Source organism: Hyperolius riggenbachi, chromosome 9 (assembly GCF_040937935.1).
Source record: "Hyperolius riggenbachi isolate aHypRig1 chromosome 9, aHypRig1.pri, whole genome shotgun sequence".
NCBI lineage: Eukaryota > Metazoa > Chordata > Amphibia > Anura > Hyperoliidae > Hyperolius > Hyperolius riggenbachi.
Genome location: NC_090654.1, coordinates 284,309,808 through 284,335,048, shown reverse-complemented (window position 1 = coordinate 284,335,048; position 25,241 = coordinate 284,309,808). Strand labels below are relative to the sequence as shown.

The 25,241-nt window shown below is 48.1% G+C and overlaps 1 protein-coding gene across 1 annotated transcript in view; it reads right to left on the bottom strand.

Moving 5' to 3' along the window:
* Positions 1-24,850, bottom strand: part of PPP2R5C (protein phosphatase 2 regulatory subunit B'gamma) — a 224,364-nt gene extending 199,514 nt beyond the window's left edge. The window contains exon 1 of the mRNA XM_068254708.1: positions 24,693-24,850. Coding sequence (XP_068110809.1) covers positions 24,693-24,719 — 27 coding nt within the window. The 5' untranslated portion in view covers positions 24,720-24,850. The remainder of the gene's footprint in view (positions 1-24,692) is intronic.
* Between the last annotated feature and the right edge of the window lie 391 nt (positions 24,851-25,241).

Genomic DNA, 25,241 nt, shown 5'->3' with positions numbered 1-25,241 from the left:
ATTAAAAAGCAAATAAAATCTGTCTCTGAACCTGGCCTTGAAGTGCATTTAATACTGTAGTGGCCTTTCTGTGACATGCTATTATAAACAAGGAACTTGACCTGGGACTTTAACTGATGGTTTGCCCTACATACAGACACGCCCCCTCTTCTACTATACGATGCATAGATTACAGCTGGAGCTTATGTCTACATCACACAGATCAGTAACCAAGCAACACAGCGTACATACACACCACACACACACACACACACACACAGGTCTTTAAAGGGGAACTGAAGAGAGAGGTATATGGAGGCTGCCATGTTTATTTCCTTTTAAGCAATACCAGTTGCCTGGCAGCCCTGCTGATCCTCTGCCTCTAATAATATCAGCCATTGCCCTTGAACAAGCATGCAGCAGATCAGGTGTTTCAGACTTGAAAGTCAGATCTGACAAGACTAGCTGCATGCTTGTTTCTGGTGTTATTCAGATACTACTGCAGAGAAATAGACTAGCAGGGCTGCCAGGCAACTGGTATTGATTAAAAGGAAATAAATATGGCAGCCTCCGTATACCTCTTACGTCAGTTCCCCTTTAAAGGGAACCTAAAGTGATAAGGACATGTATTTTTCCTTTTAAAATAATACCAGTTGCCTGACTCTCCTGCTGATCCTGTGTCTCTAATACTTTCAGCCACAGCCCCTGAACAAGCATGCAGATCAGGTGCTGACTGAAAGACTGGATTAGCTGTATGCTTGTTTCAGGTGTGTGATTCAGCCACTATTGCAGCAAAGAGATCAGCAGGACTGCCAGGCAACTGGTATTGTTTAAAAGGAAACAGCCATATTCTTCTCCGTTTAGGTTCCCTTTAAGTCAGGACTGGTGCACACCAAGAGCGCTTCTGAACGGTTTTTAAAACGCTTGGAGATAGAAAACCGCTTGGTTAATGTATTTCAATGGACAGATGTACACCAGAGTGACTCGTTTTTTCCCCAAATGCAAACTCAGGTCCTGCAGCATTTCTGCTGATTTCCGAGGCATTTCTGCCTCAATGTTAAATATAGGAAAGTGGAAAACCGCTCTGAAAAACGCCAGATCAGAGCGGTTTTCCAGGCATTTTTGTTACAGAAGCTGTTCAGTAACAGCTTTACTGTAACAAAATATAAAACCTGCTACACAAAAATGCTCCAGAAACCGCTAGGCATGTGTAGAAAATCTTTTTGAGAGCCCATTCACACTTGAAAGGGCAAAACAGAGGCGATTTTTATGGGAGTGATTTTTCCGCACTGGACAGTGGACAGCTTAGCGCTTCTATAGCACTGAAACGCGATCGCTGGGAAATCACCTGAAAATGGTGCAGGCTACGCGTTTGCTTTTCAGTTTCTGTGCGATTTGCGGCGATTACCACAAATTGCCCAAGTAAAAACGGGCCCATAGGGTTTTATTACACTAACGCTTTCAAAAGTGATAGCGTTTTGCCGAAATCGCCGGCAAAATGCTCAAGTGTGATTGGGCCCTAAACATGCCTAGAATCGCTCTGAAACACAGCTTTAAAAACCGCTAGCGGGTATTTGGCGTACAGTGGCCCTCAGAGTTGAATGATTTTTGTACCGACTTCACAGTCCTGGTTAGAAGCAATTCTGTAGGGATAAAAAAAAAAAAAAAAGCAGATACCTATGGAGAGGTAACTCATTATCAAGCGGTTCTGCTTAGTGTACAGCACTACTAAAACTGAAGCAAGGGCGGGGGGGGGGGGGGGGGGGGATCATACTCACCTTCAGAATGGTAGGGCTCTGGATCCTATTTAAAGGGCCCATACACCTAACTATTTTCCCACCGATATACAGCAGATTCGATCACTGTGATCGAATCTGCTGTGAAATCGTTGCGCAAACGCTGACAGAACGATCGATTTCCGTCCGAAATCAATCGTTCCTGTCGATTCCCGCCATTCCGTCCGTGTGGAAGATTTTGCTGGATCACCGGCGGGTCGGGAGCGCATAGATAGCGGCATTCGAAGGCCCGACGACCGAGGCAATACCTTACCTGCTCCGGCCGGCGCGGGTCCTGCTCTCCTCTTCTCTGCGCTGGGTTCCGAGTCCAGCAGGCTTCACTGAACTTCCTGTCTCGGCAGTAAGTTTAAACAGTAGAGCGCCCTCTACTGTTTTAACTTACTGCCGGGACAGGAAGTTCAGTGAAGCCTGCCGGACTCGGAACCCAGCGCAGAGAAGAGGAGAGCAGGGACTCGCGCCGGCCGGACCAGGTAATGTATGCAGGGGCGGCAGGTTCAGGCTAAAATCGATTCACAATCTGTTTGCAGTAAAGGCAGCCATACAATCCCTCTCTGATCAGATTCAATCAGAGAGGGATCTATCTGTTGGTCGATCTGATGGGAAATCGACCAGTGTATGGCCACTATTAGCCTTCTCTGTCCACTCTCCGTGTTCTCTTTACCCCCGATGAAGTTATGCCGCATCTGGGAGCCCTCGGAAGGCTTTGGGAGCACTGCTGTCCCCAGGTGCTCCCAAAGACAGGTGGCTCTGTATTGCGCATGCATTTGCAAGTGCGCTCTCATCCAGTTTTGCAGTGAAGAGCCGCACAGCTTTGTGGACACTCAAGAGACACGAGCGCCCGCAGAGCTTTCTGAAGAGGTATTCAACCAGATGGTCAAATCCATACAACGGGGGTGATGGCGCTGGATGGTCCGAGAGAGGGCGGGAAGGCTCAATAGGACCCAGAGCCTCACCTCGCTGTAGGGGAGTATCTTTATTCCCTTCTCTACAGTTTTACTGTAGCACGCGAGGCAGAATCGCTAGTGTTTCTGCCCATAATGAAAATCTATGGACTGAATAAAAAGCACACAAATATGCATTTTACAAAAAACACACAACTTGCCGCATATGTCTCAAAAAACGCATGTATAATGCACATATTGTATTTCAATGGCGATGCAGAGGACTGGGTTTCTTATTAAATAAATGATACTGCATTTTACTCCATTAAAAAATGAAAACAATTGAAAAAACGCAAACACATAGGGCTTGTTCACGCTAAGGGCGCTTTCTGGATTTTTTAAGCGCCGGCGATTTTTGAAAATCTCCCTAAATGCGCTTGTGCAATGATTTCCTATGAGAGTGTCACATCTGAGCGGTTAGATTCTGCTCCGCTCACCAAAGCGCTGCCTGTACCATCTTCGTGGGGCGATTTGCCTCAATGGAAGCCATAGGAAAATCGCAAAGCACCAGAAAAATGCTTTGTATAGCGATTTCCCCAGCGATTCATTGTTTTAATTAATTTCCAGGTGAAAGCGTTCACTTCCTGACTGACTTCAGGAAGTGAAAAAACGAATCGCTCTGAAAAAGCGCTTTAACCTCCTCAGCGGTAAGCCCGAGCCGCTGGAGGATTTCTCAGCCCCTGGTGGGCCGATTTGTTCGCTTTTCGCTTTGTTACACGCAGCTAGCACTTTGTACGCCTGAACCGAGTGCTATGGAGGCTGCCCTTTATTTCCTTTTAAATAATCCACATTACCTGGCTGTCCTGCTGATCCTCTGCCTCTAATGCTTTTATCCATAAACCCTGAACAAGCAGATCAGTTGCTTTGACTGAAGTCTGACTGGATTAGCGGCATGCTTGTTTAAGGGTTGCTATTCAGACGCTACTGCAGCCAAAGAGAACAGCAGGACAGCCAGACAACTGGTATTGTTTGAAAGGAAATAAATATCTCAGCCTTCATATGGAAATAAATATGGCAGCCTGCATATTCCTGTCATTTCAGGAGTGCTGTAACAGACAGACAGTCAGATGCAGGGAACAGCCAGCGCTTCTCAGGTGCCCGGGATAATGTTCCTCCAGTGACTGGCAGGCATCAGTGCGTCTATAAACACCGGCCCTTCCTGTCACATGTAAACACACAACATTTATATACAGATTAGAGGCTGCCAGGGCTGCAGAGATGGAGACTGGTACATAAGAAGTCCCGTTTGCAGTTTGCCACAAGCCATGTGGGGGACACAGCAAACATGTGGAAGAAAGTGCTCTGGTCAGATGAGACCAAAATGGAACTTTTTGGCCAAAATGCAAAACGCTATTTGTGGCAGAAAACTAACACTGCACATCACTCTGAACACACCATCCCCACTGTCAAATATGGTGGTGGCAGCATCATGCTCGGGGGGTGCTTCTCTTCAGCAGGGACAGGGAAGCTGGTCAGAGTTGATGGGAAGATGGATGGAGCCAAATACAGGGCAATCTTGGAAGAAAACCTCTTGGAGTCTGCAAAAGACTTGAGACTGGGGGGGGGGGGGGGGGGGGGGGGGGCGGAGGTTCACCTTCCAGCAGGACAATGACCCTAAACATAAAGCCAGGGCAACAATGGAATGGTTTAAAACAAAACATATCCATGTGTTAGAATGGCCCAGTCAAAGTCCAGATCTAAATCCAATCGAGAATCTGTAGAAAGATCTGAAAACCGCTGTTCACAAACGCTGTCCATCTAATCTGACTGAGCTGGAGCTGTTTTGCAAAGAAGAATGGGCAAGGATTTCAGTCTCTAGATGTGCAAAGCCGGTAGAGACATACCCTAAAAGACTGGCAGCTGTAATTGCATCAAAAGGTGGTTCTACAAAGTAATGACTCAGGGCTGAATAATTACGCACACCCCACTTTGCAGTTATTGATTTGTAAAAAATGTTTGGAATCATGTCTGATTTTCGTTCCACTTCTCACATGTACACCACTTTGTATTGGTCTTTCACGCGGAATTGCAATAAAATTGATTCAGGTTTGTGGCAGTAATGTGACAAAATGTGGAAAACTTCAAGGGGGCCGAATACTTTTGCAAACCACTGTATATGACTATTGTAATGATTAGATAGTGAGCCCCTCTGAGGACAGTCAGTGACATGACTATGTACTCTAAAGTGCTGCAGAAGATGTCAGTGCTATATAAATACTAAATAACAATAGGATTCAGCAGGCCATTCATGCATCAATTTTTACATTTGATGACCCGCAGATTTGACCACTCTGATCAAATCTGCCAGGATTCTATTGCATTATCACACAGCCTAAAATCGATTGGTAGTATTGAACGGACAAGCCGGAAAAGTCAGGTCAATCAGGGTCAAGAATTGAGATGGAACGATGGGCCACAGTGTTGCTATTGAACACTGCAACACTGGGGTTCAAACGATTTTCAGTTAAAGCCTATAGAGTATCAACATGCTGTGTGTGGAAAGAATCAATCCCTCTCTAACCCGATTCCGATTGGAGAGGGATTGATCAATTTTGCCACGTCAGAGGGAAATAACTGTGAATGGGAACCTTAAAAGGTGAACCTCCAGACTAAAAATCTACTCAGCAGCACTGAAAAGGCTTGGCGTTTCTCTAACAGTTTCACAGCATCAGAACTTTGTATTTCTTACCCAAGCCTCATTTTTAGCTGCACAGAAGAAAAATGCCCAGGCATTTTTTCCCTGATGCTGTGCAAAGCATGATGGGATTTCTGATGTTCTCCTTCTGCTGTTTTTGCGCAAATTTTTTTTTCTTTTCCATTTTGAATTTGAGAATTGAAGCCTATCGCGCGTAGCTGGGAGGGGTGATCAGGACACAGGACAGTTGGAACTGTGTCTCATGCTCCCTGTAACCTTCTTAAAACCAAAAAGATGGCTGCCCCCATGAAATCACAAACATTTGCCTGTTCTTTTAAAACAGGGTGGGTAAGAGATTATATTACCTATCTATTTTAATTAACATAACTAATGTAACTTAGTGACAGTATGTTTGTTTAGGCTGGAGTTCCTCTTTAAAGAGGATCTGTAATTAAAAAAAGAAAACTCTGGGGGATACTTACCTTGGGAGGGGGGAAGCCTTGTTAGGATCCAGAGGCTTCCCCCCACTCCTCCGGTGTCCCGGCAATCCAGCGCTGCAGCCCCCGGACCACTGTGAGGTAAATATTTACCTCTCTGTTATCCAGCGCAGGCGCACTAGCAGCTCTCCGTTCGGTTAAGGCGGAAATAGCCAAAACCCATTGTTTCCCCTCTATTGCGCAGGATGGAGTCCTTTGCGCCTGCGCAGTAGAGCGGATCCGATCGGGTTTGGCTATTTATGCCTTAACCCGAACGGAGAGCTGCTAGTGCGCCTGCGCTGGATGACAAATCTTCTCTTGTTAAAGAAGAACTCCAGCCTAAAACATACTGTCATTAGGTTACATTAGTTATGTTATTTAAAATAGATAATCTCTTACCCACCCTGTTTTAAAAGAACAGGTTTGTGATGTCATGGGGGCAGCCATCTTTTTGGTTGAAAGGAGGTGACAGGGAGCATGAGACACAGTTCCAACTGCCCTGTGTCCTGATCACCCCTCCCAGTTGCTAGGCAACGTGAACAACAACATAGGAAATCCCATCATGCTTTGCACAGCATCAGGGGAAAGAAGCCTGCGCAGTTTTCTTTGATGGGTGGAGCTTAGCTAAAAATACAGCTAAAAATGATGCTTTGGTAAGAAAAATAAAGTTCTGATGCTGTGAAACACCAAGCCTTTTCAGTTCTGCTGAGTAGATTTTTAGTCCGGAGGTTCACTTTAAGCTGTTGGGGGAGGGGGGGGGGGAATTCAGCGCTGGATTCCTCCAAAATTCACAGGTGAGGAAGCCTTGTTAGGATCCAGAGGCTTCCCCCTCCCGAGATAAGTACCCCCAGAGGGCTTTTTTTAATCACAGAGTCTCTTAATCAAGAAATATTTAAAGGACCGCTACAGTGAAAAAAAAGCTGACAACACTCAGCGTCCTGGCATGCGCATCACATGGCGAGTCAAGACGTGAGGGGATCGAGCGCAATCATGTCCTGTGACATCATTGCGTGGCCAGAGCAGAACGGACATAATGCGCAGGCGCAGCGCATTAAAGAGACACTGTAACAAGAAAAACATCCCCTGGGGGTACTCACCTCGGGAGGGGGAAGCCTCCGTATCCTAATGAGGCTTCCCCCGTCCTCCTCTGTCCCACAAGGGTCTCGCTGCAGCCCTCCGAACAGCGGCCCAACAGACTCGACAGCCTGTGCAATATTTACCTTTCCAGGCTCCAACGGGAGCGCTGCTGCGGCTCTTCTGACGGAGATAGGCGGGAACAGCTGATCTCCGTCGGGTCCGCTCTACTGCGCAGGCGCCAGAGACTTGCGCCTGCGCAGTAGAGCGGCCCAACGGAGATCGGCTATTTCCGCCTATCTCCTTGGGAAGAAGCGGATACTGCGCCTGCGCTGGAGCCAAAACGTAAATATTTACATCACCGCCACTCCGGGAGGAGTGAGTACCCCCCAGGGGAGGTTTTTTTGTTAGATTTTCTTTAAGTCCGGATTTGGAGTTGCAGAGGATAACAGGACTGAGTGTAGGAGAATGGTGAGTGACAGAGAGGAACGGGAGGCACAGTAAGTATTTGCTTATACCCCCCTACCCACTGCACCTTCACTTTTTACCAGATTCTTTCAGCTCTGGTATCCTTTAAAGTGGGATTGTATAGAAGAAACAAAAAAGAAGCCTTTTAATATGCAAGCATTTAGGCGCCTTTCACAGTGCACTGCATGAAAAACCAAGCCTGTAAAACATGATCCATTTTCCGGATCAAATTGTTACATTGGGCATCAGTTTTCTGGTCTGCTTTAGCATCACCACCCGCTCAGTGCCGCCTGCTGCAGCTGCCATCCGTTCGGGTCCCTGCACGCTGGAAACACCGGTATACCAATCCCAGAGCCACATCAGAAGCATCACATTCCCATTGGTTAGCAAAAGACCAATGGGAATGCTCCCTGGTGATGGACAATTTCCATTGGTCTATTGCAAACCATTGGGAGCCTGATGCTTCTGATGGGGGTGAGGGATTGCTATACCAGTGTTTCTAGTGCAAAGACCCCCAATGGATGGCAGCTGCAGCAGCGGAAGACATGACTGGATGGGAGCAGGTGAGTAATTTGGGGTACTAGGGAAGACAGGATCGTGGAAATTTGGTGGTGCCAGATCTGACAGTGGTTGTCATAATTGTAAGCATGTCGTTCAGGAATGTTCTTCCTACATTTGTCTAGAGTGGGAATTTATTCAAACCCCTCCCAGGATTTTATTTGTACCTCATTTCCTGTCCCACTGACCAAGTACAGGAAGTGAGGTCACATCTCTTAGACGTGGACGGACACAAACCATGCAGATTCTAGCAGAAAAATGGTCCTTTTTTCTATCAGATATAGAAAAGGTAGAGGCCTTTTTCTGCTAGATGGTGTGGCTACACTCGAACTTAATTGATATGGTGCACCAGTGAAACTTATTATACAGACGACATGCTAGGCCATTAATGTTGACATTTCCAGGCCAGGATGGCTGACAGGGTAGAGCGTCAGCTTCCTGACCAGGAAGCAGAAGCCATCTTAATATAGCTTTAAAATTCCTAAGCTTTGGCAGTGATGAAATGCCTTTTATGTTACATACTTTCAATCAACAAGATTGTTATATGCAAGTGTATTTGTACCGACTCCACAGGATTGTAAGATTGGAGTCGGTACACAGATGCGGTGGCTGATTTTTTTTAATTAAAAGTATTTTTTTTAATGTTAGCTAGCACTAGGCTAGCTAACTGTGGCCCCCAAGTCCCCCGACACCGGTCTGACCCCCCCCCCCCCCCCGATCGCTGCCGGCAACACTCACCCGTCCGCGATCCTGCGAAAGCCGCAGCTTCCCAATTGGCTTCACTCTTTGCTATGGCGACGATCGGACATGACATGTGCAGTTCCGATCCTCCCCATAGCGAAGCAGGGTGTTGATTGGAAGGCTGCGCCATCGCGGGATCACTGGGGGGTATGTATACCGGAGGTGATCGGAGGGACTTGGAGGACATGGTTAGCCAGCCAAGTGCTAGCTCAACGAAATAAAACAATTTTTATTAAAAAAAAAATAAAAAAATCCTTCCGGGGCCATGTGATCCCCATGCGACGGCTAGCCCTACACTGTATCAGGCTCACCGCCAGGGAGGTTAATGGACACCTTAATAGGTAGAGACCAGCACGAGAGGCAAGCAAGCAGAAATAGGTCACTAGACGCCATTTTCATATTCCTGTGAAATGTCCATCACGGCACACCATAGTGAGTGAGATAATCTAAGCATCCATACACAGATATACAGTAATGGGGTCAGAAGCAGAGGATGGCTGTGTGTAGGCAGGCCTGTAAGGAGGAGGAGGAGTCTGGATTACACACTTCATGTTAAAGGGAACCTAAACAGAGGGATATGGATGTTTCCTTTTAGACAATACCAGTTGCCTGGCAGTCCTGCTGATCTCTTTGGCTCCAGTAGTGGCTGAGGCCCCGTTTCCACTATCGCGAATCCGCTTGCGTATGCGGATTCGCATAGACAATATAAGTGAATGGGCCTGTTTCCACTTATGCGTCTGCGGGAGCGTTTTACTGTGCAGAGAAAATCTGCACGGAACACCCTGCAGAATTCGCCTGCATGTGGAATGCAGGCGAATCGCACACAATGTATTTAATAGGGAAATCGCATGCGTTTTCCCCATGCGTTTTTTGCCGCGAATTCGCATAGGTACCAATGTAAATTCACACAGGCAATGACATGGTTAAAATCGCATATACCCTCACCTATGCGAATTCGCGGCAAAAAACGCATGCGGAATCGCATCCGCATGAGATTTCATCAGCGGTGGAATCCAGGCGATTCCGCACCGCAATAGTGGAAACGAGCCCTGAATCACACACCTGAAACAAGCATGCAGCTTATCCAGTCTTACTTCAGTCAGAGCACCTGATCTGCATGCTTGTTCAGGGGCTGTGGCTAAAAGTATTAGAGGCAGAGGATCAGCAGGAGAGTCAGGCAACTGGTATTATTTAATAGGAAAAATCCATATCCTTCTCAGTTTAGGTTCCCTTTAAATTATATTAATTTCCTTTTAAAGGACAAGTGAAGTGAGGGATATGGAGGCTGCCATTTTCAGGGCTGTGGATTCGGAGTAATTTTGGGTACCCGGAGTTGGAGGTTTCATAAACTGAGGAGTCGGATGATTATTGTACCGACTCTACAGCCTGCCCTGGCCATATTTCTTTTTAAGCAATACCAGTTGCCTGGCTGCCCTGCTTATCCTCTATGCCTCTAATACCTTTAGCCATAGCCCCTGAACAAGCATGCAGCAGATCAGATGTTTCTGACTGAAGTGTGACTGGATTAACTGTATGCTTGTTACATGTGTGTGATTCAGACACTACTGCAGCCAAATAGATCAGCAGGGCAGCCAGGAAATGGGCATTGAGTAAAATGAAAAACAAGGAGGTAGCCTTCATATCCCTCTCAGTTCAGTTGCCCTTTAAACAATGCACATTGCCTGGCTTTCCTGCTGATCCTCTGCCTCTAATACTTTTAGTCACAGACCCTGAAAAAGCATGGGGATCAGGTGCTCTGACTGGTTTCAATCACTGCTGAAGGGGGGAATGGGGGTGTAAAGAGGAACTGTAGTGAAAACAAGAATGAATAAAATGCCTTATTTTTTACAAGGTATTTACATGGGTTATCTGGGGGTGGGGTTTTTTGAAAATAAAAACATACTTACCTGGGGCTTCTACCGGTCCCCTGTAGCAGTAATGTCCCACGCTGTCCTCCAACGATCCGCCGTTCACTGTCGCCGGCCCCGGTCTAACGCGGCATCTCATCCAACTGCGGCTGCACGGCCGTACTCGCGTCATCGAAAGCTTACTGCGCAATACAAGAAAACTTCGTACTGAAATACGATGACGAGAGCGCATTATTTGCCTTGTAGGACGAATAATTGCGCGGTGACGGCAGCGGGGAACGGGTGATCGTTGGAGGACGGCGCGGGACATGACAGCTATAAGGGACTGATAGAAGCCCCTGGTAAGTGTCAGATTTTATTTTCTCCCTTCTGAACGGGATTTCCTATTTGTTCTGATCGCCTGAGGCGATCGGAAGGGGTGGGGGGATGCCACTGCACGGCGGCTATCATGTAGCTAGCGCTAGGCTAGCTACATGATTTTAAAAAAAAAGTTAAAGGGAGGTTAATGAAGCTCAGACGCCATGTAAACGCTTTTCTTTCCATTCACCCTGGGCAAGCATCTATTTTGAGCTTCAAAAATCTCAGGAAAGCAGCAAAATCGCTGACAGATCTGCTTCCTCCTCCTCGGCTCTGGAAATCACAGAGCTGGCTGATCAGTCATGTGATTTCTAAGGTAAGGAAGACTTTTTTGAAATGTTTGACATTTTGAATAATACATTTTTTTTTCAATATTTTATTAATGGCATTTTATCCCGCTTTAATGAATTACAGGCGAGCGGGTGAGTGATTAGCCCGACCTCCTGCCGATCAGTGCAGCCGTAATAGACAGCTTTACACTGCAGGCGCTATCTTTCACCCAGGCTCCTCTTTAATATAGTCACGCAGCAGGAGGATCTGAGCACAGTCCTGTATACACATAGGAGCGATACGGCAATATGAACACACACGCTATACAACTAGGCCTCAAGTCACTAAGGGCCATTCGGTAAAATAATTTAGGTTGGTAAAATACCATATTCGGTATTTTACACTTTTTTTCCCCCGAACGCCCTAATTTTTTCTGCATGCGGTAAAATACCGAAAATACATGCTTCAATTTACTAAGCTCTGCTCAGTAAAGGCTCATACACACATCAGACCATAGTCTTTTGAAAATGAAAGATCACAGACCAATTTTACCCCCTTCCATGTAGTATGAGAGCCATACTCTACACAGTCTATTCTATGGAGCTGCACTCCCCATCAGACAGAAATCTTACCCCCTTCCATGTAGTATGAGAGCCATACCTACACAGTCTATTCTATGGAGCTGCACTCCCCATCAGACAGAAATCTTACCCCCTTCCATGTAGTATGAGAGCCATACCTACACAGTCTATTCTATGGAGCTGCACTCCCCATCAGACAGAAATCTTACCACCTTCCATGTAGTATGAGAGCCATACCTACACAGTCTATTCTATGGAGCTGAGCTCCCCATCAGACAGGAATCTTACCCCCTTCCATGTAGTATGAGAGCCACACCTACACAGTCTATTCTATGGAGCTGCACTCCCCATCAGACAGAGATCTTACCCCCTTCCATGTAGTATGAGAGCCACACCTACACAGTCTATTCTATGGAGCTGCACTCCCCATCAGACAGAAATCTTACCCCCTTCCATGTAGTATGAGAGCCATACCTACATAGTCTATTCTATGGAGCTGCACTCCCCATCAGACAGAAATCTTTGCAAGATGCTGCACACAAAGATGCTGTACAGACACAAAAGATCAGTATCTGCAAAAGATCTGTTCCTGCAAAAGATCTGTCCTTGTAAAATGCATTCATAGTCTATGATATCTGCAGATCTTATACACACACCTTGTTTAGCGAACAATCATCTGCAGATCAGATCCACCAGGATGGATCTTCTGATCTACAGATGAATGAATGTCTGTTAAACAAGGTGTGTATGAGGATCTGCAGATATCACAGACTATGAATGCATTTTGCAGGAACGGATCTTTTGCAGATACTGATCTGTTGCATGTGTACAGCATCTTTGTGTGCAGCATCGTGCAAAGATTTTTTATCTGATGGGGAGTTCAGCTCAATAAGGCCCGTACACACATCCTACAGGAGGTAACGATGGGTCCGTCGTTGCCTCCCACTGGGCGGTGTTTCCGCCGACAGTAGCACGCGTGTACGCACTGCCGGCGGACTGATAAGCCTGTTCCACTCAGAAACAGCCTTATCAGTCCGCCGACAGCGCGTACACACGTGCTACTGTCGGCGGAAACACCGCCCAGTCGTTGCCTCCCGTAGGACTTGTGTACGGGCTTATAGAATAGACTGTGTGGGTATGGCTCTCATACTACATGGAATGGGGTAAAATTGGTCTGTGATCTTTCATTTTCCAAAGACTTTTATCTCAAGTGTGTATGTAGCATTAGTCTCACCAGCTGCGGAAAAGGTCAGACAGGAAGCTGCCAGTCTTCCCACAAGTGGTGTGCATGAGTTGGGGTTTTTCTGTTCAGTGCAGCCATGGCATACCTTTAGATGGGCTGTAGCCACTAAAGGGAGCTTTTCTGTATACCATATAGATAGACACATCTAAAGGGATACAGAAAAGCCTTTTTAAATGTCTTCTCCTGCTCTGAAGTCCTGCCCTCCAGAGTATCAGATCAAATGGGGTGAGAAGCAGGGATGTGTGGCTCTCCCTATTGGCTGTCTGCTACATCTGTCACTATGTTACCGCTTGGAGATTGTGAGTTACCAGCTGGTCAGAGCCGGTAAATACCAAAACCTTTTAATTGATTTACCGAATACTTTTATCTTTGTGAACTGCAATTTCTCCAGGTATTTACCGCACAAGTCAGCAATTTTACTTTTCAGCGCTGTAATAGGTTTAGTGAGTTGGTATTTGGCAAGGCGATGGGTAAAAATTACTGAATGCGCTGATGCTTAGTGAATTGAGACCATAGTGCTGTATAGGACTGGGGGCAATATGAGAATGTCCTTACATGAGGATACAGAGATTGAGGTGTAGAATACAGAATACAGCATATACACTGCTGGTGACGAATAATAAGCTTAACGAACACTGGACATAACATGCTCTGCTATTGTGTGCTTAAAGAGTAACTGTCAGGCTGCAAAAGCTAATTTAAACCTCTATTCTCCTGTGTTAAACAGTTTAGAAGGAAGCCAAAAGGGCAATACTGAAGTTAAAAAAATCTCTCTTAATTTTGATGTGTGCTGAACAGCAAGGATGTTATTCCCAAGCTCTTAAAAGGACGAGAGGCCACATAACATACTGCAAAGCATTCTGGGGCTGTTTCTCCCCACCTTGGGTCCTCCCCTCGGCTGCTAGTGAGAAGTTACAGGCTCATATTACAGCAGCTTCTAATGCAGCCCAGCTCACAGCACTGAAAAATCACAGGGCAGAGTATACTGCATGAGTCCGCTATTGTTCCTAGCCACATGGCTAATTAATATTCACTGCACAGTAGTGTTGTCCATTAGGATCTTTTTTGTGAGTGGACTCATCAGGAAGCAGGGAGGACATGACGACACATTTGGCTTCATAGGAGACAGACAAACATGGAACCTGCCATGAGCTGTCAGGAGCATCAGTCTCTGCAAATACTATATAAAAATTCTGTGAAGTACAAACGTGGACAGTGAAATGCTTATGTAATGTAAGTACAGCCAATATTTAGCTACTGATATATGTGTTTTTTTTCTCTGAGACCTTATACCTAACAGCTCCTCTTTAAAGTTTACAATCCATACCTGGCTCATATCAGTTTATGGGGGGGGGGGGGGGGGGGGGAGGGGGGGGTTCAAAGTCAAGTAAGCTAGTAAAGCAGAGGATCTTCCTGGGGTCTCTGTTGCTCAAGGGATCATCTACCGATACCTGCTGGGCGACAGAGCACTGAAATACGCTGTACAGATGCATCATCAGCCCTAGACTATGATGGACATATGACTGTGGTAGGGATTAGAATCCCTACCATAGTAGGATCAGGAATCATCAGTGGATGCATGTTGGTGGTGAGCATCGCCACAAAATAACAGCAGCACCACAATCTGTCGTGTCACCCAGCCAAAGAAGCAGCTAGAAAACAACAATGGAGTAGAGTTCTACAGCAGCACACAACACTGAAATTACACACTAATGGGAGCCCAAAGCAAAATGTATAGGGAGAAAGATTTAAAGGGAACCTGAAGAGAAAGGGATATGTAGGTTGCCATGTTTATTTCCTTTTAAACAATGCCGGTTGCATGGCTGTCCTGCTGATCATTCTGGCATGATACTTACCTAAGGAGAGGGAAGGCTCTGGGTCCTAATGAGCCTTCCTGCTCCTCTCGTTGTTCCTGCGCTTGCTCTCCAGTTGGCAGTCTCCGACCGATCAGTCTGAGACTACTCTCTTCCACTGCGGTCGGGCTTCGAGCGGTTCTATACTGCGCATGCACAAGTGACCTCTCTTAAAGTGAATCAGAGATAAAGCACCCTCATGTATTTTACCATATATATCAATGGGGACATTAGAGAAAACACCTACCCTGCTCTCTGTTTCATTTTTAACTGTTCAGCTTGCTTCTCATCAGCCCTGATAAAATCCCCGACTGAGCATTCAGTCTGGCTTTGCTCAAAAATATTTATAGCTCAGTCTGTGTTCCCTGGTGTCTTTTCAAGTCCAAGCCTGCCCCCTGCTGGCTCTGCTCAGGAATTATAGCTGAGTCATTATAGCAAAGCCAGACTGAATACTCAGTCGGGGATTTTATTAGGGCTGATGAGAAGCAAGCTGATCAGTTAAAAATGAAACAGACAGCAGGGTAGGTGTTTTCTCGAATGTCCCCACTGATATATATTGTAAAATACATGAGGGTGCTTTGTCTCTGGTTCACTTTAAGCATTCGCCGGTCTTCGGTAACACTTGGCCCAAGTGTTCCCAAAGACTTCCAAAGCTTCCTGCGGTGGGAGATTTAAAGTGAACCTAAACTGAGAAGGATATGGATTTTTCCTGTTAAACTAATACCAGTTGCCTGACTCTCCTGCTGATCCTGTGTCTCTAATACTTTTAGCCACAGCCCCTGAACAAGCATGCAGATCAGGTGCGCTGACTGAAGTCAGACTGGATTAGCTGCATGCTTGTATCAGGTGTGTGATTCAGCCACTACTACAGCCAAAGAGATCCGCAGGACTGCCAGGCAACTGGTATTGTTTAAAAGGAAACATCCATATCCCTCTCAGTTTAGGTTCCCTTTAAATTGGAGGAGCCTTCGGGGGAATGAGGAGAGGAACAGGAAGGCTCTATAGGACCCAGAGCCTTCCCTCTCAGGTAAGCATCTGTTTTTTTTTTTATTATGGCTTCAGATTCGCTTTAAAAGGAAATAACTAGGCAGCATCCATTGCCCTTTAAAGGACAACTGAAGTAAGAGGGATATGGAGACTGCCATATTTATTTCCTTTTAAATAATACCAGTTGCCTGGCAGCCCTGCTGGTCTATTAGGCTGCAGTAGTGTGGTGGCTGGACAGTGTACTAGTTAAGGGCACCGCCTTTGACATGGGAGACCAGGGTTCGAATCCTGGCTAGGTCAAGTACCTATTCAGTAAGGAGTTCAAGGCAAGACTCCCTAACACTGCAGGGTGGCCTCCTGAGCGCGTCCCAGTGGCTGCAGCTCTTGAGCGCTTTGAGTCCGACAGGAGAAAAGCGCTATACAAATGGTCAGATTATTAATAATAATAATAATATTATATTATTATTATTATTATTATTATTGTGTCTGAATCACACCAGAAACAAGCAAGCAGCTAATCTTATCAGATCTGCCAATAATGTCAGAAACACCTGATCTGCTGCATGCTTGTTCAGGGTATATGGCTAAAGAGGCATAGAGGATCAGCAGGATAACCAGGCAACTGGTATTGCTGTAACTGTCAGGCATAAAATCAAAAATTCTTTATTTTTATCCGGTAAATAAGTAATAAGGATGCTAACCAGGCAATCCAAAAGTTAAAATCCCTATTACTTTTCTTGTTCATAAATCATTCCCCAGTTTACCTGACTCTTATTTGGACACAAACAGGAAGTTGCAGGGCATGCTGGGTTGTCCTTTTTTGCTTCTCTACGTCCATTCAGACTTAACTAATGCAGCCTGATTGGCTGAAGCCTCTTTCTCCTCTCACACCTCTGTTCCTCTCTCATTGGCCAATATTTATGTAAGTATTTATCTACTTAAATATCAATGGGCTGTTCACAGTGCCCACGTTGCGTTACATTGTAACGCAGCACGTCCAGATAACGTACTGCATGCAGACTTCTTGCACATGCTCAGTACGGGTGGGTTTTTATATTTTGGGGGCGGAGAGGAGGCGGGGAGAGGCCGCTATGTAGCCAGGTACATGGCTACTTAATATTCACTGCACTTGCAGTGTTTTCTTCTTGGAGCGGCCGCTGATTGGCTGGCAGGACCACGTGATGCGGAGAGCTCCGCTCACGTGGTCTCCGCAGTGCCTCCGACAGAGCAGGTGCACCAAGAGCTGCTTGTCCTGCTCCAACATCACCAGGCGTTGCGTTAGGGGCACGTTATGCGACCTTAACGTCCTCTCTAACGCAACGTGCTGGTGTGAAACCAGCCTTAATACTCTGGCCCATATGCAATTAAGTTTTTCCCCTGAGTTATCTCCTAGGAGATCAATTTTCAACTTCTCTATAAACTAAATTTTCAGCCTTTTACAATCGAAAAAAGTACCCAAAAGTTGGTGAAAAAGTACTATCAAATTTTATTTTCTTGCTTGCTGGTGACTTAAACAGCATTTTATGACAAGTTGTAAAAATATCACCTAGGAGAAAGATAACTCAGGAGAAAAAGTTGATTGCATATGGGCCTGTGTGTGCACAGTGAGTGCTCTGACAAGGTGACAGCGCATACACTATTCATAAAGTGTGATACCATTTATTGCCTAACTGAAAAGAATAAGAATAAGCAAGCTTTCGGCTTTGCAGCCTTCGGACTTAAATCCTGTTTGCTTTTACTGATGGCCAACACGGTACAATACCCTACTGCTACTTCATAAAGTGTACACAGTATATTCGCAGAAGGTGAATTCCTAATGGTAAATGTAGGTGTGCTTCATAGTACAGTGGCGAAGGACAGATCAGCGTGACAGGGAATACAGGAAGCCCCAGGTTTGTATAAAACTTCTTTTATACGTCTCAGGTACACTTTAAAGAGACTCCGTAACAAAAATTGCATCCTGTTTTTTATCATCCTACAAGTTCAAAAAGCTATTCTAATGTGTTCTGGCTTACTGCAGCACTTTATACTATCACAGTCTCTGTAATAAATCAATGTATCTTTCCCCTGTCAGACTTGTCGGCCTGTGTCTGGAAGGCTGCCAAGTTCTTCAGTGTTGTGGTTCTGCTATGAACTCCCCCTTCCAGGCCCCTCTATGCACACTGCCTGTGTATTATTTAGATTAGTGCAGCTTCTCTCTTCTCTCTTATCTTTTACAAGCTGGATAAATCGTCCTCTGAGCTGGCTGGGCTTTCACATACTGAAGAATTACAAACAAGGGCAAAGCTGTTTGCAGGAAGAAAAGAGCAGCCTGAAACTTCAGTGCATGGGGGAAAGAAACACACAAATGATCTCTTGAGATACAAAAGGAAGGCTGTATACAGCCTGCTTGTGTATGGATGTATTTTCTATGTGTGGACATGCTGTACATCAACCTACTTCCTGTTTTGGTGGCCATTTTGTTTGTTTATAAACAAACTTTTTAAAACGGTTTTTAACCACTTTTAATGCGGCGGGGAGCGGCGAAATTGTGACAGAGGGTAATAGGAGATGTCCCCTAACGCACTGGTATGTTTACTTTTGTGCGATTTTAACAATACAGATTCTCTTTAAAGTAGTATTAGGACCCCAAATCACATTGGAAAAAGTTGCATAAGTACCGAAAGCAATGAAGTTTCGCTTGTTCACATTATAAATCGCCAACGCAATCGTGAGTGCTGAGCTCTTTTGTAAGCGCTTTTCCCAGCGCTTTCTGAGTAATTAGTGACTTTTAGAAGCGCTTTTGTTAGGCGATTTGAGCTGTTCTTCCTGTAAACGATCAGAAATTCTGGCACTGAAAACTAATGCACTTTGTGAGTAAAAGCGCTCGCAAATTCACTTTTCAAAGTGCTTAGTAATTTTCCTATACCTTCCATTGAAGCGCAAACGCTCATGAAATGGTGCAGGGAGCCGCGTTCGCGATCAGAAAGAAAACAAACTCATCGCTCATGTGAGAACACTCACATTGTAACTTATTGCACAAGTGCTTAAAAAATAAATAAATAAATAAAAAATTGCCAGTGCTGAAAAAAACAAAACGAAAAGCGCTCATAGTGTCAACTAGCCCTAAGGGCCGTTTTCACTAGAAGCGATTTTCTGAGCTTATTGCGTTTGATTAGCGGTTTTTAAAAACGCTCCCATTCACTGTCATTAAAATCAGGGCTGTGGAGTCGGTCCAAAAATCCACCGACTCCGACTCCTCAGTTTAGGATTCCTCCGACTCCGACTCCTCTAATTTGCATATTACAATTTTGTTGATTAAAAGTATGTAACATGAAATTTGTCTCTTAACTGCCAACGCTTAGGAATTTTACAAGACAACTGAAGTGAGAAGGATATGTAGACTACTATATTTATTCCCTTTAGACTAAAACTAGTCCTTGGTAAGAGTACTTGTAAAAGGTACAAACCGGAACAAAGAACATCCATCAGGCCCTAGGCAATGTAAGTGTGGGTACATGTAAGCATGATGTGCAGGTACTCTGCAGGGGAATGAAGAGATTCTTCCTCTATTACACATTCTTCATGCACAATCTGAACCAGGTTTATGGGTGACAGACAACACCTCTGTGTTCAATGTGCACAGCATTCTCAGTGGATTCCCTGCAGCTCTGTGGGGAGTGCATATGTAGAGTATAGTACTACTGTGTAACAAAGTAAACCTGAGACAGATGAAATTAAAGTTTTATACATACCTGGGGCTTCCTCCAGCCGCCTTCAGGATAATCAGTCCCTGTATGTCCTCCTCCACCACCTGGATCTTCTGCTATGAGTCCAGGTACTTGAGCCAGTCAGGCGTAGTGCGCATGCACACACTCCGCCGCCAAGAGCATACTACACCTGTGCAGCACTATTGCGCAGGTGCAGAATGTTCCTGGCTGTGGGAGCGGCATGCGGCCGGACAGCGCTGACTGGCTGAATTACCAGGACTCATAGCAGAAGATCCGGGTGGTGCAGGACAGCGAGGGACTGATTAGCCTGAAGGGGGCTGGAGGAAGCCCCAGGTATGTATAAAACTTTACTTTTCATCCGTTTCAGTTACCCTTTAATTTGTAGTCACCAAACCAAATTTTAATAACATATCACATTATTTGATTTCATCAGCAAAGGGAGTGCATACATTTGCATAAATCAGCATCAATGCAGAATTATTTCCATCTCGTTGACCATCTCTATTAGTGACACAGCTACACATCAGGCTTTATTCTTACAGCATAGATGTTATTTAGTATATATAAGAGATTCCTGTGTACACATCATATATACAGTCACAATCAGATATGTATATCTGACCTTAAAAATACGGGAACTGCTTTATTGAAGCAGCACAAGTAACTAATTTTGACTGGTTTATTTCATTTTTGTGGACTAAGCACAGCTATTACTGTATATATACATTATTTTTAATGACTATTATCTGAGAAATAGAACATTTTATCATATTTTCTATTTTAATTACAGTTACAAATTCATTAGGAGTCGGAGTCGGTGCATTTTTTCCCGACTCCGACTCCAGGCACCCAAAATTGCCCGACTCCACGACTCCGACTCCACGACTCCGACTCCACAGCCCTGATTAAAATCGTGTTAAAAATCACGGGAAAAAAATTGCTGCGATTTTCACGTATGCGATTGCGAAAGCGCTGTGATTTTTACCGCAATTTTAATGAAAGTGAATGGGAGCGATTTTGAAAAACGCGAAAAAGAAAAGAGCTCCTAATGTGAATGGACCCTAAATGTGTTTTTTGTAGTCCATTAGGAAAAAAAAAAAACAACAAACAAAAAAAACAGCTCGCACCACGCATGTGTTTCCCATGTAATGATTGCCCATTACCCTAGATCAGTGGTCCTCAAACTAAGGCCCGCGGGCTGAATGTGGCCACCTGAGGCTTTTTTTACTGGCCCCCCACACACAAAATGTTTTACTTATAGATGCAGTCAGCTAAATCTTTAAATATTGTTGGTCCGCATATAGATTAGCAGTGCTGGCACCACCCATCCACTTGGCAGCCAGAAAGCAGTCATTCGCTGGTTTCCAATCAAATTCCACATCAATTGGACTGCAGGTTGTCACCTGGGAATGCTTCAATGTCTGGCCCACAAAGACTTCTACATCATTTTATGTATACTCCGGCCCCCCCAGCAGTCTGAAGTTCGTTGACCCGGCCCTCTACCCAAAATGTTTGGGGACCCCTGCCCTAGATGCATGCGAAAACTCACATAAACTGACGCAAAAAAAGTCTGCATTGAATATTAATACGACTCCACTAGTGATAGAAAATTGGCCAGGTCTTTCAGTGCAAGATTGAGATCGCTGGTAGACCATGGTGGGATGTACCACGGGCAGAAGCCTTACACAACCTGCTTCTACATAGCTATGTACTAGATTGTCCAATACAAAGCTTGCTGCAGCACATCAATATTAGACAAGATTTCTGCTTAAAAGACACTTGAAGTGAGAGGGGTACATGGAGGCTGCCATGTTTATTTCCAATACCATACCAGTTGCCTGGCTGGCAGTTACAATACCAGTTGCCTGGCTGTCTTTGATACATTTAGCCGTAAACCCCGAATAAGCAGCCAGCACATCAGGTGTTTCTGACTGAAGTCTGACAAGATTAGCCGCATGCTTGTTTCAGTTGCGTGTGATTTAGACAATACTGATGCACGAAAGATCAGCAGGACTGCCAGGCAACCGGTATTATTTAAAAGGAAATAAACATGGCAGCCTCCATATCCCTCTCACTTCAGTTTCCCTTAAAATGTGGTCTCACATCCATAGGTGAAGGGGAGTAGACCAGGTAAATGGGGGGGGGGGGGGGGGGGTGCAGTTGGGGTGTCAGTGAGGAGGGCAGTGTCAGTGAGGAGGAGGGCAGGGCAGTTGGGGCTCCAGTGAGGAGGAGGGCAGGGCAGTTGGGGCGTCAGTGAGGAGGAGGGCAGGGCAGTTGGGGCGCCAGTGAGGAGGAGGGCAGGGCAGTTGGGGCGTCAGTGAGGAGGAGGGCAGGGCAGTTGGGGCGTCAGTGAGGAGGAGGGCAGGGCAGTTGGGGCGTCAGTGAGGAGGAGGGCAGGGCAGTTGGGGCGTCAGTGAGGAGGAGGGCAGGGCAGTTGGGGCGTCAGTGAGGAGGAGGGCAGGGCAGTTGGGGCGTCAGTGAGGAGGGCAGGGTAGTTGGGGTGTCAGTGAGGAGGGCAGGGTAGTTGGGGTGTCAGTGAGGAGGGCAGGGCAGTTGGGGTGTCAGTGAGGAGTGAGGCAGGGTAGTTGGGGTGTCAGTGAGGCAGGGTAGTTGGGGTGTCAGTGAGGGGGGCAGGGCAGTTGGGGTGTCAGTGAGGAGGGCAGGGTAGTTGGGGTGTCAGTGAGGAGGGCAGGGCAGTTAAGGTGTCAGTGAGGAGGGGGGCAGGGCAGTTAGGGTGTCAGTGAGGAGGGGGGCAGGGCAGTTGGGGTGTCAGTGAGGAGGGGGGCAGGGCAGTTAAGGTGTCAGTGAGGAGGGGGGCAGGGCAGTTAAGGTGTCAGTGAGGAGGGGGGCAGGGCAGTTAAGGTGTTAGTGAGGAGGGGGGCAGGGTAGTTGGGGTGTCAGTGAGGAGGGGGGCAGGGTAGTTGGGGTGTCAGTGAGGAGGGGGGCAGGGCAATTAAGGTGTCAGTGAGGAGGGGGGCAGGGCAGTTAAGGTGTCAGTGAGGAGGGGGGCAGGGTAGTTGAGGTGTCAGTGAGGAGGGGGGCAGGGCAGTTGGGGTGTCAGTGAGGAGGGGGGCAGGGCAGTTGGGGTGTCAGTGAGGAGGGGGGCAGGGCAGTTGGGGTGTCAGTGAGGAGGGGGGCAGGGCAGTTGGGGTGTCAGTGAGGAGGGGGGCAGGGCAGTTGGGGTGTCAGTGAGGAGGGGGGCAGGGCAGTTGGGGTGTCAGTGAGGAGGGGGGCAGGGCAGTTGGGGTGTCAGTGAGGAGGGGGGCAGGGCAGTTGGGGTGTCAGTGAGGAGGGGGGCAGGGCAGTTGGGGTGTCAGTGAGGAGGGGGGCAGGGCAGTTGGGGTGTCAGTGAGGAGGAGGGCAGGGTAGTTGGGGTGTCAGTGAGGAGGGGGGCAGGGCAGTTGGGGTGTCAGTGAGGAGGGGGGCAGGGTAGTTGGGGTGTCAGTGAGGAGGGGGGCAGGGTAGTTGGGGTGTCAGTGAGGAGGGGGGCAGGGCAGTTGGGGTGTCAGTGAGGCAGGGTAGTTGGGGTGTCAGTGAGGCAGGGCAGTTGGGGTGTCAGTGAGGAGGGGGGCAGGGCAGTTAAGGTGTCAGTGAGGAGGGGGGCAGGGCAGTTAAGGTGTCAGTGAGGAGGGGGGCAGGGCAGTTAAGGTGTCAGTGAGGAGGGGGGCAGGGCAGTTAAGGTGTCAGTGAGGAGGGGGGCAGGGCAGTTAAGGTGTCAGTGAGGAGGGGGGCAGGGCAGTTAAGGTGTCAGTGAGGAGGGGGGCAGGGCAGTTAAGGTGTCAGTGAGGAGGGGGGCAGGGCAGTTAAGGTGTCAGTGAGGAGGGGGGCAGGGCAGTTAAGGTGTTAGTGAGGAGGGGGGCAGGGTAGTTGGGGTGTCAGTGAGGAGGGGGGCAGGGTAGTTGGGGTGTCAGTGAGGAGGGGGGCAGGGCAATTAAGGTGTCAGTGAGGAGGGGGGCAGGGCAGTTAAGGTGTCAGTGAGGAGGGGGGCAGGGTAGTTGAGGTGTCAGTGAGGAGGGGGGCAGGGCAGTTGGGGTGTCAGTGAGGAGGGGGGCAGGGCAGTTGGGGTGTCAGTGAGGAGGGGGGCAGGGCAGTTGGGGTGTCAGTGAGGAGGGGGGCAGGGCAGTTGGGGTGTCAGTGAGGAGGGGGGCAGGGCAGTTGGGGTGTCAGTGAGGAGGGGGGCAGGGCAGTTGGGGTGTCAGTGAGGAGGGGGGCAGGGCAGTTGGGGTGTCAGTGAGGAGGGGGGCAGGGCAGTTGGGGTGTCAGTGAGGAGGGGGGCAGGGCAGTTGGGGTGTCAGTGAGGAGGGGGGCAGGGCAGTTGGGGTGTCAGTGAGGAGGGGGGCAGGGCAGTTGGGGTGTCAGTGAGGAGGGGGGCAGGGCAGTTGGGGTGTCAGTGAGGAGGAGGGCAGGGTAGTTGGGGTGTCAGTGAGGAGGGGGGCAGGGCAGTTGGGGTGTCAGTGAGGAGGAGGGCAGGGTAGTTGGGGTGTCAGTGAGGAGGGGGGCAGGGTAGTTGGGGTGTCAGTGAGGAGGGGGGCAGGGCAGTTGGGGTGTCAGTGAGGCAGGGTAGTTGGGGTGTCAGTGAGGCAGGGCAGTTGGGGTGTCAGTGAGGAGGGGGGCAGGGCAGTTAAGGTGTCAGTGAGGAGGGGGGCAGGGCAGTTAAGGTGTCAGTGAGGAGGGGGGCAGGGCAGTTAAGGTGTCAGTGAGGAGGGGGGCAGGGCAGTTAAGGTGTCAGTGAGGAGGGGGGCAGGGCAGTTAAGGTGTCAGTGAGGAGGGGGGCAGGGCAGTTAAGGTGTCAGTGAGGAGGGGGGCAGGGCAGTTAAGGTGTCAGTGAGGAGGGGGGCAGGGCAGTTGGGGTGTCAGTGAGGAGGGGGGCAGGGCAGTTGGGGTGTCAGTGAGGAGGGGGGCAGGGCAGTTGGGGTGTCAGTGAGGAGGAGGGCAGGGTAGTTGGGGTGTCAGTGAAGAGGGGGGCAGGGCAGTTGGGGTGTCAGTGAGGAGGGGGGCAGGGCAGTTGGGGTGTCACTGATAAGGGGGGCAGGGCAGTTGGGGCGTAACTCTGGAGAGTAGTTTGATGTCACTGGAAGTTGCTGTGCGGGACGGGATAGGCCGGAGCCCCGGAACCTGCATGGACAGTCTTCTCCCCCCGCTCCGGCGGACTTACTTTCTCTTTCTTGGTCTTGTTCGGCATGTCGGCGCTCCCGGTGCTGTGGCGGCAGTCGGTGACGCTCACCCCTCCCCCGCCCGCCTCTCTGGCAGCTCCGTCTCCCTCACTCTTCCCAGGCTGCTGCCGCAGCGCCTCACCTCCGGCCGCTCCCGCTGCCATTGGCCGAGCCGGGTCACGTGTGCCGACGTCTGCCGGATCCCGCCCGCCCAGGACTCCCACCACGCCCACTCTGTGTGCTGCGACCACGCCCCCTCCTGTACTCGGGCTCGCGAGAGGGATGTGCCGGGAGAGTTGTTGTGGCCACACTGGCCAGTCTGCGGGAGGGGACAGCTGATGGGGTGCGGGGTGTCCCCCGGGAGGGCAGATTACCCCCGGTGCCCTCTCACTGCTCCGTCACTCTTCCTCCTTCACTGACCTAATATAACCTCCATACACTGCTACCTCCATATCCGCATCTACTGGCTCTCCCATCACTACTACCCCCTCTCCAGCACTACTGCCCCTCTCCAATCACTCCTGCCCCATCCATCACTCCTACCCCTCTCC